An 18,998-nucleotide genomic window follows, 5' to 3' on the forward strand; every position below is an offset into this window, starting at 1 on the left:
TAAAGTAACAAAACTAAGTGATTTGAGTTTATAATTGTGCAAATAGAGCCACATAATGGAAGAATGACCTGTGGTATGTGTTGTTTAGATACTGTTCATTTCTTAAATGGATAGTCACTTTTAGAAAAAAGATAACATAAATCTCATGACACATACCGGCCATTAATGACACATTTATTGCCAAAGCAAATATATGTACAGTTAAATTAAAAGGTTTGTGCTAAAAAGTGTAAAAAAATACAGAAATACTATTAAATAAATAATAATATATATATAAAAACATATATATGAATAAAATACATTTTAAAATGTGTTGTTTTAAATGTTTGAAGAGGTTACTCGTGTTGCTGCTGTGTCATGTGACAACGTCCAGCTAAATATTTCAGAAAAGTACTGAAAACGTTTGGAAGGGATGCAGCCAGCCACGCTTTCTATTTATATCATTTTATCGTCGATAATGAATGGATACCAAATGAGTAGATAGTGAGTATAGAGTTATAGATCCTGCAGATCCTCTCATCCCGATCACATTGCATCACCTGAAGATCCTTTATATTTCCACTTCTGACCGACTTAGTTTCGATCTAACACTTAGAAAGTTGGCTGCTGAGAAATACTGCGTAGTTTAAGAAAGAGGCACTCTGGGATTAAAATAAATAAATGTTGCCCAGTTCCCATGGCAAATGTCCAGCTTGGACCAGGAGCTGATGGGAGAATTCCCAGTAAGGTCATCTGGATGCATCAGGAATGTTTGGGAACTGCAACACGGATTGGTTTTCTGTTTTATTTCCGTCTCCTCTTCTAACATCTGTGGCAGCCATGTTTACACCACAATCCTGCTGTACGGGCCAATAGACTCTCCAGATTTTCCAATTTTAGAATTAATCAAAGATATATGAATTTACCATTATATTAGTTCATAAATGGTACTGTCCATTATGTTGAATGTTAAACCATTATTGAATAAATATTGCCTAGCTGGCAGGCGTTATATATTGATGAAATCACCTGCTAGAATTAACATCACTAAAAAGTAAAATGTTAAAAAGTCAGACACATTATATGTGGTGAATAATTAAAGTTATACATAAAATTAAAACGGAAAGACACAAAGGTAAATGAATAATAATTTGATAATCTTTCTATATTCAAATATTTAAAATATTTGGATGTTAAAATATCAAATAGAAATGTTGAGATGGCAAATTGAATGAAAGGTAAAAATGAAAAACGTGAAAATGGCAAAGCTTAAATTTGGAATGGCAACAGAAATATAAAAGGAGACCATTTGTGATAAAAAGAAATTAAAAGAAATAACTACATGGAAGAGCTTGAGTTGAACAAAAATATTAATTGGAAAAGTGGAAATGAAAAATGGCAAAAACACAAATTATTTTAGTAGTAAAAAGAAATTAAAATATGTTAAGCAAGAAGTACATAGTGATGGGTACAAATAAGTATTAATTTAAGTATAATATTTTAGCTGCAACCACTGCTCAGCAAACACAGCAGACCACCAAAAGTAATGCTGTGGACAACAGTTCCCTCTGGTGGCCAAATATCAAATATTTGTTGTCATGTTTGCAGGTGTATGGTTTGGGATCCCTTTGTAAATCTAATTTTATTCTAATATAATGCATTCAAGTATATCAGTCACCTAGAAGTTACTATTCATCCGTGGTATGGCCCTTCTGCCTCGAACAGTCACCTGATCTCAGCTGTCCTTGGCTCTCACTTGTGTTCCAGGTTGTTTACGTCGCCTTGGAATCATGCTGAAAATGGGAATCGCGGAGCATTCTGGGGCGGCGGCGCCATTGTTAGTTAGCGCCGAAGATGCTATATAAGTAAAGATGATGCATTAACGGCGCCAATGGTATACACTTCCTGTTACCTAAATGGGAGCAATCTGATCTATTTATATCGTATATTTCTCACATTAGATATTTACACAGCTAAAAAACATATTTAGAACCATGAATGTATGCTAGCTAGGGCGTTGCGAACGTTAGCTTAAAGTGTTGACATAGCTTGACCAACGTTAACGCGCTGTGTTGCCAGATCTCGCGAGAGTATGTTGTTGATGAAGTTAGTTCATGATACCGATCTTTAGAAATTAGCATTTACAAAATAAATTTAAAATCTATGCATCTACCCATCCATTTACAAACGGATGGGTACAGGACATTCAAATATACAAACCTAATGCCAACTACACAATCATCCGGTCAAATATAAGGTAGCTAATGTTATGCTAACCGAATGCTAACAAAAACGTTGGCTAATAATGCAAGATTATTCTACCGGTATCTTGCTAAATGAAACAGGCACCGTTAGCCTGACTATTTAATATACATACTACATTTTGTGTTTTCATTCGTATTAACTTTGTAGTATTTTGTGTTCAGTAGTTGTTGACACTTACAGTAAGCAGCCAGCGGATGTCACTCTTGTTCCTCTTATCCTCCAACATGGCCGCCTTGCTGTGGATGACGTCACATACCTGCCTGTTGCTTTCTGTTGATCCCTGAATTATTGATGCTGTCTGTTAATTAACTGCTTCTGGGTCCTACTTCCTGTGCCAGCCATAAACACTGAGTTGTTTCTTTTGTCTTTCAATACAATAGTGTTACAAAATGCATTTTATTGTGTAATACTCACTCTGACTACTAAGTGTCACTAACTCCCCATGAACAACATCATTGTGTTTTTTTTTACATTTTACACAAAGATACAAGCGGCTACTGAAGGAAAAAGACATTAACACCCACATGATCACCAGAGCTACCTTAGACATATAATAAAATACAATTATGGCTTAATTCATATGAAAAAAGCATCTGATAACTGCAGGTATGTGAAATTCAGTGGTGGAAAGTAACTAAGTACATTTACCCAAGTACTGTATTTCAGTACATGTTTGTTATTTATTAATACAAAATATAACAACACATACTTTATATTATTAGCAATAAAAATGAATTGATCGCCCAGCCCATATAAAGTATACTGTACATAAATACATTTATATTAGCACTACAGTGCAGTGATGAACACATTAATGCATCAATAATTATAATCAAGTAATATAATAAATATTATTCTTCAAAATGAGTACTTTTACTTTTGGTACTTTACATATAATGCTGCTACCTTTGTACTTTTTAAATGTACATTTGAAATGCATGACTGTTAGTAGTAATGTTACACTGTGGTAGTATTACTTATACTTACTTATTACTTAATAGTTTTCCGCAAACTAGATCCTCATATCATTTTATGATTTTAGAGGCTAACAACCTAAACAACTTAATTAAGTCTGCCCTGTGCAGCCTGGCAGCGTGCAGGCAGGTTGTTTGAAGACAGATCCAGACAGATCCGGTCACGTCTCTGCTGTGAACGGAGCTTTGATCGAGGGGAGGCGCGTGGACTCAGCTGGCCCAGTTCCTAGAAAGATTTCATGGGAAGTGGAGGATTATATAACAGAGTCATCATATGACCAGGTGTGGCTCTCGAAGTATGACTCAGTAAGTAAGTATTACTCAGCCAGAAGCGATGACATTGACGTTGCACTGATTGCATTGAGAAAGGACAAAAAGGAACAGAATGTCACGTTCACAGGTTGAAGGTCGTTGCGGTCGAGGAAACAGTTAAGACTCCAAACTGTCATATTTGGGATCATTGTTCCTAAATACAAACATCTGTTAAACTTCAACAGCTGCAGAGACAATCGTAGAATTGCTCTTTACTGAAGTTAAACTATTAAAAACAAACACATTTAAATAAATGAAGAGACAACCAGTCATCTTATACATTTCTGGACGTTGTCTTTTATTTGATCCTTCATCCATCCGGTCCACAAGCACACGACTGAGCATTATATTATGGTTTACGTGCATACAGTGTTTTGCTGTGTGCACATTGACAGCAAGCAGCCCCATCAAAACATTTTACAGATGCAGTCTCTCAGATTACAGTAAAATAAGTTAAAACAATATTCTTTCGGGCCTGTGAAACCAGGTAAATAACAAAATCTTCCTTCACTCAAGATGACGCCTTCGATAGCTTCTTTCTATCGTACAGTAGCTCCACAACATTGTTAAAGTGGTGTTTGCACGCCAGCTGATTGCACACTGGTGGGATCTCAGCATGATGGTGGTTTTGAAGGCCTTCATGTATATTTATGCCACACAATTCTTAGCTGTACTGAGGCAGATAACAGTGTGACACTCTTCGCACAAATTCTTTAAAAAACTCGTACTGAGTCTGACGACTGGCAGGAGGTTACAAGTGTTCAGAGGGGCTGCGTCAGAGTCCTTGAATGCAACATGAGGTTTTGTCACCTCTTCTAAAATTTAGAAACTTCAGTTGGCATGAAAACTTGGGAGTAGATAGAGTCAGCACCAGTTAACTACCACAAATGCTAAGATTTCCACACGTTTCGCTCTGATGTAGCTCATATTACGTTACTTTTTTTAAGTAGAAGTTTTAAAAATGAGGTTGATGGCGGATGACTCTGCTAGCAGAAAGTACCAGACACGTGTTGTCATGGAAAAACAGAATGAGGGGCAGGTCATGTGACATTTCACGCATAGAAATTTCAAATAATGTGATTAATTTCTTTTCTCCTCGTTAGAGTCAAAGTACAGATTCACAAAAAAGAAAAGCCTGTAGTTTTATGTTCGGCCATTTGAACATTTGCTCCTGAAAGAGGAAGTGACACGGGTTGTGAACTCACCGGCTCACAAGAGGTGTCACTTTTCTAACTTTATACAACATAAATTAACCTTAAAAGTCAAATGACTGAACATAAAACCGTAATATTTAGCATGTTGAAGCCTAAAAATAAACAAATGAAATGACATTTAATATTCTGATTTCAATGACTCTTCATGATGTTGCTGATTTAAGGTATGCGACGAGATCCTGGCGCTCTCCCTTCTTTTTGATGCCAGCGAAGATCATTTTGGTTCCAGGAATATACTTCTTGGGGTTCTCCAGGTATTCCATCAAAGTGCCCTCACCCCAAACAATACCTGGGGAAAGACAGATGATCAATGAAACAATGTAATCAGGGCAACAGAGGATATCTGAGCTCCAGGAGAGAAGGATAAGAAACCAGATATCAGTTCCAGCAACAAGCAATCTGTTAAAGCCTAAAGTTACCTAGTGATGACACGATTATTAACAATCTCTTGGTCCAGCTTCTCAAATATCAGGATATGCTGCGTTTTTTCTGTTTTATTATTATTATTTTAAAAATATCTTGAGTTTTGAACTGCTGGGAAATAATATTAGAAGTTATCTTAAAAAAGCAATCAACAGATGAATGGGTAATGGCAGTAAGGATTATAACATTAGGGCTGCAGCTAAGGATTATTTTCAGTGTCAATTAATCGGTTGATTATTTTCTTAATTAGTTGTTTTGTCTATAAAATGTCAGAAGATGGTGCAAGATGTCGATCGGTGTTTCCCAAAACCCAAACGTCCCTGAAGTGTCTTGTTTTGTCCACAAAGGAGTAAAAAAAACTCAAAAAATATACATTTAAGAAGTCAGAGAATTTATATTTTCTTTCTTATTAATTGATTAATTTAATAGTTGAAAACTAATCGATTATTATTTTTGTTATCAATTCCAGACGATGATGGCCCCCTCTTCACGTGATCTAAATCCAAGGTGGCGGGTTACTGGAAGCCTCAACTGACCTTTACTCTTGTTGGCGTCTGTGTAAGAGTAGCCCACTGCCTGCCCAGTCTTGCGTCCGAACAGACCCCAAAGGTTGGGGCCAACCTTGTGCTTGCCTCCGTCTTCTACAGTGTGGCACTGAGCACACTTCTGGACAAAAGCCTTCTTTCCCTTGGCAATGTCACCCATAGTCAGCTGCAGAAACACGAAGTCAGAGCAGAAGAAGTCAGATGAATGACAAATGTTCATGACTGCTGTGAAACATTAACCCCTGATACAGACATTTACTACATTTAAGACTTTTATAAAACAGAAATATGAGATCATTATTCAACAATTCAAAAGCAATGCACCTTGTTTATAAACACTTTATATTAGTAATAAAATGTTAAGCATGATATGGAAATTAATTAATTAACCACCACATTACATTTGACATGTTAAAGCATTAAATTAATTGAAACAATAGAATCGCTTACATTTAAAATGTTATTTAGAATTGAATGTATTGTATAATGTTTGAACAATTGCAATAAATATTCTTATTGTTGCATATCCTTAAAACCTGTTTGACCCAAATACTAACGTGTGTGAATATAGATCTACAAGAACACCTGCCTAGCTTCTATTCATAGAGCACAGTTATGGCAGGAATCTCATTTACTACTCAAGTCTGAGCGCCGCCATCTTGTGAAGGGCGTCTAAGGTGACAACTTTCTATCAGCACCTGTAGCTGCACTTTCTTTACACTGCATGCCAACACGTCATGGCATTCCCGTGTGCAATGGCACCCTGCCGAGGTCATTTCAGGGAAGTCCCACATAAATCTGCACAGGAAACGGCTCCAAATACTAGCGTTTCATTCGTCCGAGCACTGTTGGACTCAGCTCGGGTTACCTGTGAGGCTTGTGAGGTCATGTTTGAACAGTATCCCGCTATGAGGGTTTAGCTTTAATGTGTCGCTCTTGTCGAGGGGAGCCAACATTAATGCACTTAACTAAAGCTTTGTTAATGATACCTTGGCTGATCGGTGTTAAGCAACACATGTGTTTCCTTGCTTTGTTGTGTGTGTTCTCAAACTAAGGACGGGGAAGCCTTTACAGTGCAGGCATAACTAGCGAATTAACCTTTGTTACATAAGCTTGACTTTACTACTATCAGCTGACGCTTCCAGTTTAAAGCTGTCAAAGGTGTTATTTCAAAATAAAGGTCTTTATATATATATATATATATATATATATATATATATATATATATATATATATATATATATATATATATATATATACACACACAGTCTATGTTTAAATGTTATGTAAAGAGGTGCACACACTACTACTGTTACACTTGTTTGGCTGTCCTAACTTGACCCCCGCAGCGACGAGAACACGAGTCACTTTCTTGGAAAAGCTTTGAAATAGAGAAACCAAGTTATGCACTAAACATACTTATTAACTTATTATCGACAGTTGGTCATGTTAGTTGACCGTTATCTCTTTGACAAGACTGCAGCAGTTACATAACATAGTAGGTGATGTAATGTTGTAATTGTATGTCTTATGGACCATAGGGTTAGGGTTACATACAATACCTTCTACATTATACTATATGTGAAGTAAAAGAGAAGGTAAAGTTAGCATAGGTACCACAGCCCAGGCAGCCTCTCACTAACCAACATGGCGGGCTACCGGCTGACTCACATCCTTCTCATCAAGGGCACAGACTACTAATGTGGTATAACAGCACACAGTTTCCTTTTAGACATCTTACTGTGCCATAGCTGTAACGTTAGCTTTGTCCCGGCTAGCCTGCAGCTAGTAAAGTTAGCCGGGGAAGTCTCACCCCATCCAGGCTGTCAAGGATGCTTCAATGTCGGCGTCCGAATATCATACTGCAGTATTAGCCAACACCTTTACCGACTCCGGTAACAACGAGTTTAAATATAAATCTTTCAAACAATTAAATCCAACATTAAATGGTCGCTTACATAAAGGGCTAGGTTGATTAACCTGGACGTTAGCTAGCTTACCGTCAGAGCTCAGCATCTCCTCTTCTTCTTTCTTTTTTAAATCACTTTTGTTGTATTTCAGCATCATTTAAAATAATAGTATCCCAAACCCAGTCTCTATTTAATACAACAACTCAATATGAAGTGTAATAGTTTACCTTTTAGTTGAAATATGCGGGGTTAAAACGCAGATATAAGTTGCTTCTCTCGGCCGATGTGCGGTTTCTTTCTGGCGGACGTAAAGAAGGTCACTTCACTTTAGAGGCACCGGCTTTCGACGTCATCGTGTAGTCACGTGCCGGGTGATTACGTCTCGATCCTGACGTCGTCCCTTCAATGTGGGTCCGAGTCCCATTTCTACAAATATACGTTTCCTTACCCAACTTCATAGCGTTACATTTCTTTGAAAATGACTTAGTTTTGGACGACACAAAGCTCTAAATACACACTGATAAACACTCTCGTTCAAATGTTTACATGTAATGTTGCCGATTCGTCGCTAATCCCGTAGAGGATAAAACTAGGGTCCAAGGAAGGAAGCAATACTTGTGTATTGGTACTGGTCCCACATCTTGTCGCATTCTCCAGCTTCTTTGTGGAGCAAAAGGCACCTGCTGCACTAGCCTTACAAGGAGATATACATAACACTTAAGTTAAAGTAAAATCATTTAAAATTAGTTAGTATATAATTAAGTATGATGTGGATAAGAGAATCATATTAAGTAGGAGAATGTCCTTAGGATTTATTTATGGTCAAACTGAAGTATCTAACATTTTAGATTTACAGAATTTTAGGTTTGCTAATTATATTCCAGTTCCTGGAGTTTGGGAATATGGAAGAAATATCCTCAAATATTTGGCTCTATTTATTCAAAATGTTTTGGATATAGATGTTGGTGGTGCTTTCATATTCTATTTAAGATATTTGAAGGGTGGCTAAATTATATTTAATATAAATAGGATGCCAAGTGAAGACATCAAGTAATTAATTTACATTTCACATAAAATGACTTCAGTCAGAATAACTTAGTAGGCCCATATATCATACTAACAGTAATAATAGATACATAGTACTTAAGTAATAGTAAAGAAGTATGTATACATACATCTGTATGTTGCACTTACATTGGTTTGGCTTATTTTAAGCTATTGTTCTCCACGTATATGACTATACCTATTTGAAGCTAATATACTGCTTGCTGTTCAGAGTTGTATCCTCCTGATTGTTTGCACTTATTGTAAGTCACTTTGGGTGTCAGCTAAATAAACTGTAATGTAATAATGTAATGTAAATACAGCACCTCTCTAGAGCAGACATCGCACAATGACTTGGTAGGAATTGTCTTTATAACTCCATACCTCTGTCTAATAATTCTGTCTGGCTATAAAGTAGTACAGACTGCGCCTCAAACCCTGTCAGTTCTTATTTTTCTTAAATCAAATAAGTATTAATTAATTGACATAGCTCAATATATGTTTATATTAGGTACGTAGTTACAAAAGCTGACTATAAGAATGCATTAACTGTGACTGTGCCACAACCACAATAATGCTATTATTATCTGTCCTCAAAAGGGTAACTCAGCACTAAAGACACACAAAACATACACACACACACACACACACACACACACACACACACACACACACACACACACCACACCACACACACACACACACACACACACGCACATATATAGATCATTCCGGAGACCCTCACCCCAACTCGACAAACAAGTCACAAGCCTCTGATGCCACATCATCAGCTGATAGCCGTATGTGTTATGTGTTGCGTGGGTGATTCAATGACTACTATACTTAATCCAGTATAATATTTCTTATATGTTCTCATCAAAAAATATCTCCAAATCTACCGTAGATGTTCCCAACTAAATAAGATCCTTTTCACATTTATAAGATAATATAAACCACATTTTAAAATTAAAAAAATGTAAGATGCATTTAATGTTTTGATTTTTACAGTATTTTACCAAATTATAAAAACCAATTGGATTAAAAGATTTCTGAAGAATCCAAATAGTAAATGTAATATTTTACCTAATTACTTTTTCAGGAAATTGGTGGTGTTAGTTTTCCATTGATGTGTCCTTATTCTGTTGGAAAACTCCCCGTAAAATAAACTTTCATCAACAAATCTTATTGTACATAATTAATTAATATCTTGGAAAAAATATTATATCCATAAAATGGATTTAATGACTTTTATGCTTTTAAAGATACCAATTTTAAAACATTTGACTACTATTAAAAGCTAAAACTAAAAAATTATGATACATTTGCAAAAACTATTAGATTATTTAGATATCGCAAATGTACTCCAATTGTTTCGCAGCTTTGTTTTTGTTATTCTTCTTTTCTTATTATGTCTATTTGTTGTACAATGTATTTATCTTTGTATTATTTGTATACTATGAAATATATTTACTGCAACTTATATACTGCAAGTGTAACATGTATATTTAATGTAACAAATGTATTGAATGTTCAACCCAGCCCACTGTTCAGATACTCAGGTGAAATATATTTTATTTATTCACAATAAATAAGATATTTTTTAGGAAAAACAATACTTTTATTCTGCACTTTTTTAAATGCTTTGTGGGCGAAATATTTTGTTTTAAATTATTCGTCCACATACAACTGTTAATATAACCTTTAACATGAGTTACGAAAGCTTTCTGCAACATTATTTTGTAACCGAGAGCAGGAGGGGGCTGTTACACCTCCCGCACAGTAGATGGCAGTAAACGTTCACTCTCCGCGGTCTTCCACTGTGAGCGCTACGGACTGCTTCAATGCTGTGGGATTTTACACGATTTCCTTACTACACTTTGTCATGATAAGAGTAACTGATGAGTCAAATCGTTATCACACATTTACAGATTGGGGGAAATGTTCTAATCACCATACACTACCAACATCCTCCTCACAACGTTTTCTAAACCCCATTTTGAAGACTGCTACAGGCTCCATATTGTCAAAACTTCAAATCGCATTCTTTTTAAATTTCAGGGTTATTTTTTGGTTAAGTGGAGAGCACTATCAGAATCTGCTCTGTACAATTATGGGTGGCATGGCATTACTACATATATATCATAAATAATAATATGAATAAACGGCAGTAGTCGTTTCGGTGAAAAAAGCTCAAATGTTTGTGAGTGCCAAAGTTCCGGAAGGAGCTTGGATGTTCCGATATGCACTTGAAGGCAGCACCAACGGCTACTGCCCGCCATACTATTGACAGGCGGCACTCTGTTAGGAAGCAAAGATGGAGGAGTTTCCAGTTAAACAAGTGAACGAAAACCTCGACGACCCTCCAAACAGCCGGCTTTTTGCCGTCACAAGTCGGTCCTTAACCGAAGAGCAGCTTCGGGAAAGTTTCTCTGTGTTTGGGGATGTCCAGGGGGTTTGGGTCGTCAAAGACAAGCAGACAAAGGAGTCTAAAGGCATTTCCTATGTGAAGTTCGCCAAGTCGTCGCAGGCCTGCCTGGCCATGGAGGAGATGCACGGCAAAGTGCTCGTGGATGGGACGAAACCGATCAAGGTAACGTTTTACCGGTTAGGCTGCCGGGTAGCCGGGCCAACTGACCGACGCTTTGCCGTTTGCGTCAGTGTTTTGACAGTTTCAGTTATAACGGTCGACCTGTGTACACCCGGGTTGTAGCTAGCTAGCTAGCTAGCTAGCATGCTGACGTTACATAGTGGGCGTTTGCTTGTCATTTAATACCAATTTGGGAAGACCTACAAGTTTATGTCGTTGATTCTCTTGAAACAAATCATTGAAAACTTTTGTTATATTCATCTGACCATCCAAATTCTATAGATCTACTTCAAATACCCTTTTCGTTATGAAGTTTCGGAAGTTGGTGTATTCTAAGAGTCACAAATTGATTACTTTTCACTGGATTGTGTTGAGATTTGCACCTTAAGGATCATTCACAACGCCATGTTCATATACATAGTTATTGCTATTTACATGCATACATGTGCGTACACACAAATAGAAACATTGAAGTCAACGTAATACAAATATCTACCTAATGAAATAAAAGCACTGAATGTAATATTAGAGCAAGTGAAAAGTTAGAAACATTTGCTATTTTCAAAAAAATATTAAATGATGGACTACGAGGCTGTAGCTTAATCATTAAATGTGTGTATATATCTGCAATAATATTAGCAATTTCCCAAAACAATTCAGTTTCAAGGAAATTCAAATAATGCTTTTTGAGGTAAATACAAAGTGAAACCTAAAATGTAGATTCTTAGATTATGAAAGTGTTATTAGGCTGCAGTTGTAACCCTTTCCTCTCCTTCTCTGGTTGGTTTGTAGGTGTTTATTGCCCAGTCACGGTCTTCAACCAGACACAGAGACGTTGAGGACGAGGAGCTGACCAGGATCTTTGTCATGATCCCCAAAACCTTCTCAGAGGAAGACCTTAAAGACACATTCAAGGTAACTCCACCCACTTCTTCTTTAACCCTTGCCGATACAGTATGTGAAATAAAACTAAGACGACAATGCAAGGTACAACATGTCAGGGATATTAGATGGAGAATTGGACATTTGATGTCCCAATTATAATTTGAGGCTCTGAAATATGCTTGTATTGTAAAATATTGGCTTTTACTTGCCACCTTTTTTATATTTGTAATCTCATATAACCAGGTTTGCAGGATGAATATCTATTTATCCCTAGCTTTGTGTGTCTGTCTCTCTTTCAGGAGTATGGCGATATTGAGTATTGCGTGATCATCAAGAATAAGTTCACAGGGGAAAGTAAAGGACTGGGCTACGTGAGATACTACAAACCCTCCCAGGCAGCCGTCGCTATAGAGAACTGTGACAAAAGTAAGATGGTGTCAAATTATTTTACTGGTGGTGGAAGTAGCTGCAGAAAATAGTGCTGGAAGACTGGAGATTTTTATTTTCTACATACTCATGAATGAATTTACAGCGCAGTTAATTCTATGTTTGCTCACTGCCACTGTGGACATATTTGTCCCTCGGCACCGTGGCTTGATGATTATTGTGTTTTTAGCTTACAGGGCCATCCTGGCTGAACCTCGCTCCAAGGCTACAGCAACAGAAGACTACTCCGGGCAGGCGCCCAGAGGAGATTACTCAAGCGGGGGTGGTGACTCCACGAACCAGTATGCGTCGTTTCCTATGGGTACGCAGTGTTTGTTTTCTGTCATATCTAGGTTTTATTTATTTATTTAAAATATAACATTGTTTTTAATGTTTAAATAAAGATTAATCACTATTAATATTAATAACTAGAAATGAAAGCTGGTACTGCCAAAATACAAACTCAACAGTTCAGGTGAGTTATTAGTTATTTAGGGAAGAAGTTCTCAATAGTTTTTCAGGATGCAGATGTACCGGGACCCCTCATGTATGTCCCTTGGAATAATTTGACGTTATGTTAATTATGTGAAAGAACAACACATGAGAAATGTATTAGACACTGAGTGTTCCCTGCTCACTGTCAGGACAAAGACCACACGGAGAGGAGGTGAAGTCATCAGTTTTATTTAGAGTCTCGTTCAGCCTTTTCAGCTTCCTTCAGCTTCAGAGATCAGGCGTGTTGACGGTTTGGGACCCAGCGTACTGCAAGAGAACAGAACCAGGCCATCACCGTGCATTTATTATGTGACTGATTACCTGATTCCGTTCAGCTGTCTGGCCTCCAGCTGAGACACTCCTGTCTCTCCCCAGCAGCCGGCGCCCTAACCCCACCCCACAGACATGTTTCAAAGGAATATTTGCGCTCAAGAAAACCCCATAAAACAATGCAATTGACATCAATTCAATTAGCTGCAAGTAACACTGCACATGTAAACAATCAAAGTCAAATGAAGAGAAAAGGTTAATTTGAAGTGTCAGAACACACGAAGTCCCACACATCAAGATAAGTGACGCGTTTAACTCTTTAAATAAAACACATATTCTGATTACGTTTAAAGCAGTTTGTTAGATTAGATCCTCACATAAACTATTTCTCTATAACTATGAAGCCTTTTATATGACGATGGTTTAAATGAATGCATCTGAAAACACGGACCCCACTTAGAGAGTCACTGATTTAGGGATCTATCAGAGGCCGTATGTCCCGCAGAGACGGAGAGGATTGAGTAATGAATCTTATGTGAAGGTCTCTAATGTGAATACATTTAGGAATCCCTTACTGCAGCTGTCTCTGTCCTGTTATTGACCCTGTTGTCCCTCTTCCCTCTACAGCATCTGACCCTGGCAACTACCCGCCCATTGACTACCGCTCCAGTGACGTCACGCGGTGCCTGATGATGTCAACACGGGCCGCACTTACCCAGGAGCAGATCTTTGCTCTGTTTGACATCATTCCTGGTATGGAATACTGTGAGCTGCAGAGAGACTCTTATGGAATGAGCAAAGGTTGGTGATTAAACACGAAGTATGGGCTTTATTCACCTGGGTGACTCTTTGATTAATCTCTGTCATGTCTTAACTTGTATACATTTGACAGGCCGAACATTCTTTAGAACAAAACTAGTGTTTCAAATGTAATCTTCTTGATTGTAATTTAGTCAAGAGAATTCAAGCTGTTGACTGTAGTTTGTAATTCCTGCAGTGTGTGAATGTTGATATGTTCCAACATTATAATGATTCTAAACTTCTGTTGGTTTCAGGTCATGCTTTGATTCGCTACGGGAATCTTGGATCTGCGGTTTACGCCAAGGAAAAGCTCAATGGCTTTGAATATCCACCTGGCAACAGACTGGGAGTCAATTTTGTTGATGACGGAGAGGACCGCAGCAGGTACACACACACACACACACACACACACACACCATGCCCTTACTGTGCGTCTGCAGAAGAGATGGAAGTTAATGAAGGCACGCAACAGAAATGCCCTTTAAAGTTAATATATTAAGATAGAACATTGGGACCAAAATGCCACTGATGATTAACAGTAACCTTCTCTGCATACCTACCTTCTCGGTCACCTTTATTTGTTGTCAAATATTCATGTGTGAATATGGCTATTGTCCCCTGTGGGCCACAATGACCGACCGGCAGCTGTTTTGCAGTCTTTATATACTAAACAACAAGTTCGTAGTCTGAAAAAGTAAAAGTTGTTGGCACCACACACCTTTCAGACGTAGAGAGACATTGTACTAACGGAAAGAGAACAACAAACAGCCGAGGCAGCAAGCACAATAATCTTGGACGACACAAAGTATTTTTATGAACCTGTTTGGTTCCTAGTACCAGTACTGTAGTCAACAGAAATATGATATATGTAAGGGAGCGTCTTCATTTGTTTGTATACAAACCATTGAAGATCAGCTTTGTGTGCTTGTTTTCGTGTGCAGTCCTGTCGGCCGCATGGCCATGCAGTTTGTCGCAACCCAGATGATGTCTGCAGCGTGGAACGGACCCTCCGGCAGCCAAGGGATGAAACCTCCTCCTGTAAGTGCAATAAAGATGGTCTCAGATCACCCCGAGTTATATTCATTCAAAACTTATTTTGTATTGAAGAAAAGCGACACTTCTTTACACACTTATGATAAAGTAATGTTCATCAGAAAAATTCCCCAATTTGAATAATTGTAAGTAAAATAAATCTATATTTAAATGTCTCTGGCTGTGGTATCACACGAGAGACCAAATGTAACCTCTAACAACTCGCCCTGTATAAAACAACTCGAGGTTAATTACTGTCCTGGGTAATTACCGCTCCAGGCCTCCTCTGCCACTAATGGCATTTTACAGATTAAATAATTAATTAAATAAAAGTTGTAATTACACAAGATTTAACACATTTAACCTAACAACAAAATAAAAATGTTTAAGCTGAATCACTGATCCTGTTTTCTGTTTGTCGGTATCGTCCAGAACTTCCCCCCCGTCTCCAACATGTCCCGGATTCAGACAGACGTCAACCTGCCCTCTCTGAAGAAGCTCGCTCCTCCTGACAGCAAGGCGAAGGAGCGCTTGTTTGTCGTGTTCAGCCCCTCCCCACTGCCCCCAGATGTGCTGGAGGACGTTTTCTGGTAAATGTCCCATTCATGAACTCATCATTTTAATTATCACAATACAATGTGCATGTGAAAATAATGGTCCATTAGCCAGAAGGTCAAAAGTTCAACCGATCACGACTCTTAAGCGAGAGCATGAAGCTAATGCTCTCGCTCAGTCACTGCAGATGACTGGGTGAGAGCATGAAGCTAATGCTCTCACCCAGTCACTGCAGATGACTGGGTGAGAGCATGAAGCTAATGCTCTCGCTCAGTCATTGCAGATGACTGGGTGAGAGCATGAAGCTAATGCTCTCGCTCAGTCACTGCAGATGACTGGGTGAGAGCATGAAGCTAATGCTCTCGCTCAGTCACTGCAGATGACTCGGTGAGAGCATGAAGCTAATGCTCTTAAATGAGCGTGTAATGTTGCTATTAAAATGATGCTCCAGACAATCAACATTTACTAATGTTCCTGCCTCCCTCTGTCTCTGCAGTCGCTATGGTTCCCTTATTGAGGTCCATTTGGTTCCCGGGAGGAAGGTGGGATACATGAAGTATGCAGAGAAACAGGTGAGGCTGGCTGCAAGATGTAAGAATAGCAACAGGGACGGCGTTTGGATGAATACAGCCTGGAGGGAGGAACTAATTAAAATAAAGATGGAGGGATGAATAGAGGGAGAGAAATGGACTTGGGGAAGTCGCATGTTCACCTTTTTGTCTTTCTTTCTCAGTGTGCGGACGAGGCCCTTGACGCGCTCCACGGTCGGGTCATCAACGGAGTGAAGATGAAGGTGATGCTGGCCGATCCTCCCAGAGAGGAATCTCACAAGCGTCCTCGTACCTACTAGGACCAAGTGACAGAAGTGACGGTAAGTGCCGAGCTTTGTGTAGGGCGAACAGCACTGAGTAACTGAACAATTGGGTAACTATGTATTAAAGTGTAAGGTACGATGAAGTATTAGGGCCATTAGAGCCGTCTCATAGGATTTAGCAATACGGAAATCACCATATTATCATAAGCATCGGGACTTCGCTGTGAATTGGGTCAGAAGAAAAGCACAAACTGAGGACGAGGTGAGAGCTGTTGTGCATCAGGAAGTACATCGCAATGGACAGATGTTCCCTGTGCACCTCTTCACTAACTGCGTGTGGCATTCCTTGTGTCCTTTATTCTTCTTTTTTTTCCCACAAATTTATGATTTTACTAATCTCAGAAAATATCAGATTATTTTTCGTAAATTTACTATTTTAATTCCAAAATTGAACGCTTTTCCTCCGCGTGCTGTTATTTAGTTCACCTACAATGGCCCTAATACGCAGTCGTAGTAAGTGTGTCCTGTGTGAGACGTGTTACATGTTGATGAAAGACACACACACACACACAGTCACATTTCTTTAATGCAACACCTGTCTGTGTCTTGCCGTGTCATGTGCTTCAGATAGACTTGCTAACCGAGCACCTAGTAAAGAAGTTCTTGACCTCAAAGTCTAATCTAGCGTCTGAAATGTAGCACATGCTCTGTGAGAGCTTCTTGCGTCTTGACTTAACGACCTGCACTCTTCCACACACCTGTGCAAACTGTGTTTACTCTTTGTAAGGAAATCAACAAGTTTCTGATGAGTTGTTTCTCTTCTCGTGAATAACACTGCAGCTTCTTGTTCCCTAGGCGACTGTTGTCATGACACAATGACACCTGACCTGACCGACCGACCAACATCAAGACCATCTCCCGACCTCTGACACGACCTTTGACACCTGTCTGACCTTACTTCTGGTCAGTGACCTTACTGATATAACAAGTCCACCGTAGCATCCTCTACTAACATGGAGTTTTAGTCCCGTCCGGTCTTTGAGCAGCAACATGCACAGAATGTGTTTCTTGTTAGCCTGACTTTGATTTTATGCTTTTTTTAAGTGCATAGTTTCAACTTTGACACTGTTCATGGCAGTAAGACAGTTTTATTTTTCAGATGTGGTTCTTACTTTTTCCTCTCATGTGTGTCATCTCATGTTGAGCTCAGTTCAAAGGTCATCAGACTAACTGTAAACCTTTTTTTTCCGTCTCAGTGAAAAATAAAAGTCTGTTGAACCATTCAAGTCGTCTCGTCTCTTCTTCTGCAGCGTCCTGATGAATAACTGCACCGTTCATGGTTTATAATGATGCTTTCATTATTTATATTTGATCTGAAAATGTTTGTTTTACTTTAATCTCTTGTTGGGTTTCTTGTTTTGCTAAATAAAGTTTTATCAGAATATTGATGCAAAATATAATCAATGGGGGGGAAACATTAATTTAGAAGATGGGGAGTTGATCAGACACAAAGGGGGGGGGGGGGTGGTGGTATCACATGATGATTGATGATATTTATGCATACTTTAATTCCCCTCATGATGTGGCAGCCATGAAATATGTTGTTAAACCTGAAAGCATTTTGATCTTTAGAATTAGAAATGCGATCAATTTATTTCTGAATTTCAAAATCACTGGCAACTGCCTCCAGGTCGCAGTGCTGCTGGGTAATTACCTGCTCAATTTGTTGTGGAATTAGCAGCTGATGTAAAATGCATGTTCTATAACCTTAATTATTAGTTTATATTTTGCTCATATGGTGCAAACACTAAATAATGCTGTGTACTCCAGTGTACTCCAGTGTACTGCAGTGTACTCCAGTGTGTGTGTGTGTGTGTACTGCAGTGTGTGTGTGTGTACTCCAGTGTGTGTGTGTACTGCAGTGTACTGCAGTGTGTGTGTGTACTGCAGTGTACTGCAGTGTACTCCAGTGTGTGTGTGTACTGCAGTGTACTCCAGTGTGTGTGTACTGCTGTGACTGCAGTGTACTCCAGTGTGTGTGTACTGCTGTGTACTGCAGTGTACTCCAGTGTGTGTGTACTGCTGTGACTGCAGTGTACTGCGGTGTACTCCGGTGTACTCCAGTGTACTGCAGTGTACTGCGGTGTACTCCAGTGTACTGCTGTGTACTGCAGTGTACTCCAGTGTGTGTGTACTGCGGTGTACTCCAGTGTACTGCAGTGTACTCAGTTTAATGTTGGGAATTTAAGATTAGAGTCGTGTGAAAGTGAAATGTGGTCACGATGTCCACTTGTGTTCCTGAGTTGTGGTGTTTTTACTGAACATTGTCGCAGTAAAGGTGTTAAATGTCCTCCAGGTGTCCGGAGAGATGGCGCTCATGAGAATGGGGTGTACGGACGGACAGCAGGCAGAAATGTGAACATTCAAACATAATGTGGGACTTCACATCATCCAAGAAAAGACACAC

At 38.8% G+C, this 18,998-nt stretch overlaps 2 protein-coding genes across 3 annotated transcripts; one reads left to right on the top strand and one right to left on the bottom strand.

Annotated features, from left to right (window-relative positions):
• Window positions 1-3,807: 3,807 nt before the first annotated feature.
• On the bottom strand, window positions 3,808-7,987 carry LOC115020399 (cytochrome c). 2 transcript variants are annotated; one of them, XM_029450392.1, is made up of 3 exons: window positions 7,850-7,987; window positions 5,704-5,878; window positions 3,808-5,033 (listed from the first exon to the last, which is right to left on the bottom strand). In XM_029450392.1, exons 2-3 carry the CDS (start codon window positions 5,870-5,872, stop codon window positions 4,888-4,890), a joined length of 315 nt encoding a protein of 104 aa, XP_029306252.1. In that variant the 5' UTR covers window positions 5,873-5,878; window positions 7,850-7,987; the 3' UTR covers window positions 3,808-4,887. The 2 variants fall into 2 exon arrangements, with proteins under 2 accessions (XP_029306252.1, XP_029306253.1); XM_029450393.1 differs by lacking the exon at window positions 7,850-7,987 and adding an exon at window positions 7,713-7,831.
• A 2,731-nt stretch (window positions 7,988-10,718) lies between these two features.
• rbm45 (RNA binding motif protein 45) lies at window positions 10,719-17,814 on the top strand. The gene is made up of 11 exons (XM_029450581.1): window positions 10,719-11,256; window positions 12,046-12,168; window positions 12,438-12,564; window positions 12,755-12,886; window positions 13,957-14,130; window positions 14,385-14,514; window positions 15,072-15,168; window positions 15,595-15,752; window positions 16,214-16,289; window positions 16,451-16,588; window positions 17,387-17,814. The coding sequence occupies exons 1-10, from the start codon at window positions 10,981-10,983 to the stop codon at window positions 16,565-16,567; spliced, it is 1,410 nt and encodes a 469-aa protein (XP_029306441.1). The 5' UTR covers window positions 10,719-10,980; the 3' UTR covers window positions 16,568-16,588; window positions 17,387-17,814.
• Window positions 17,815-18,998: the final 1,184 nt, after the last annotated feature.

The sequence above is a fragment of the Cottoperca gobio genome, chromosome 15 (assembly GCF_900634415.1).
Source record: "Cottoperca gobio chromosome 15, fCotGob3.1, whole genome shotgun sequence".
Taxonomy (NCBI): Eukaryota; Metazoa; Chordata; class Actinopteri; order Perciformes; family Bovichtidae; genus Cottoperca; species Cottoperca gobio.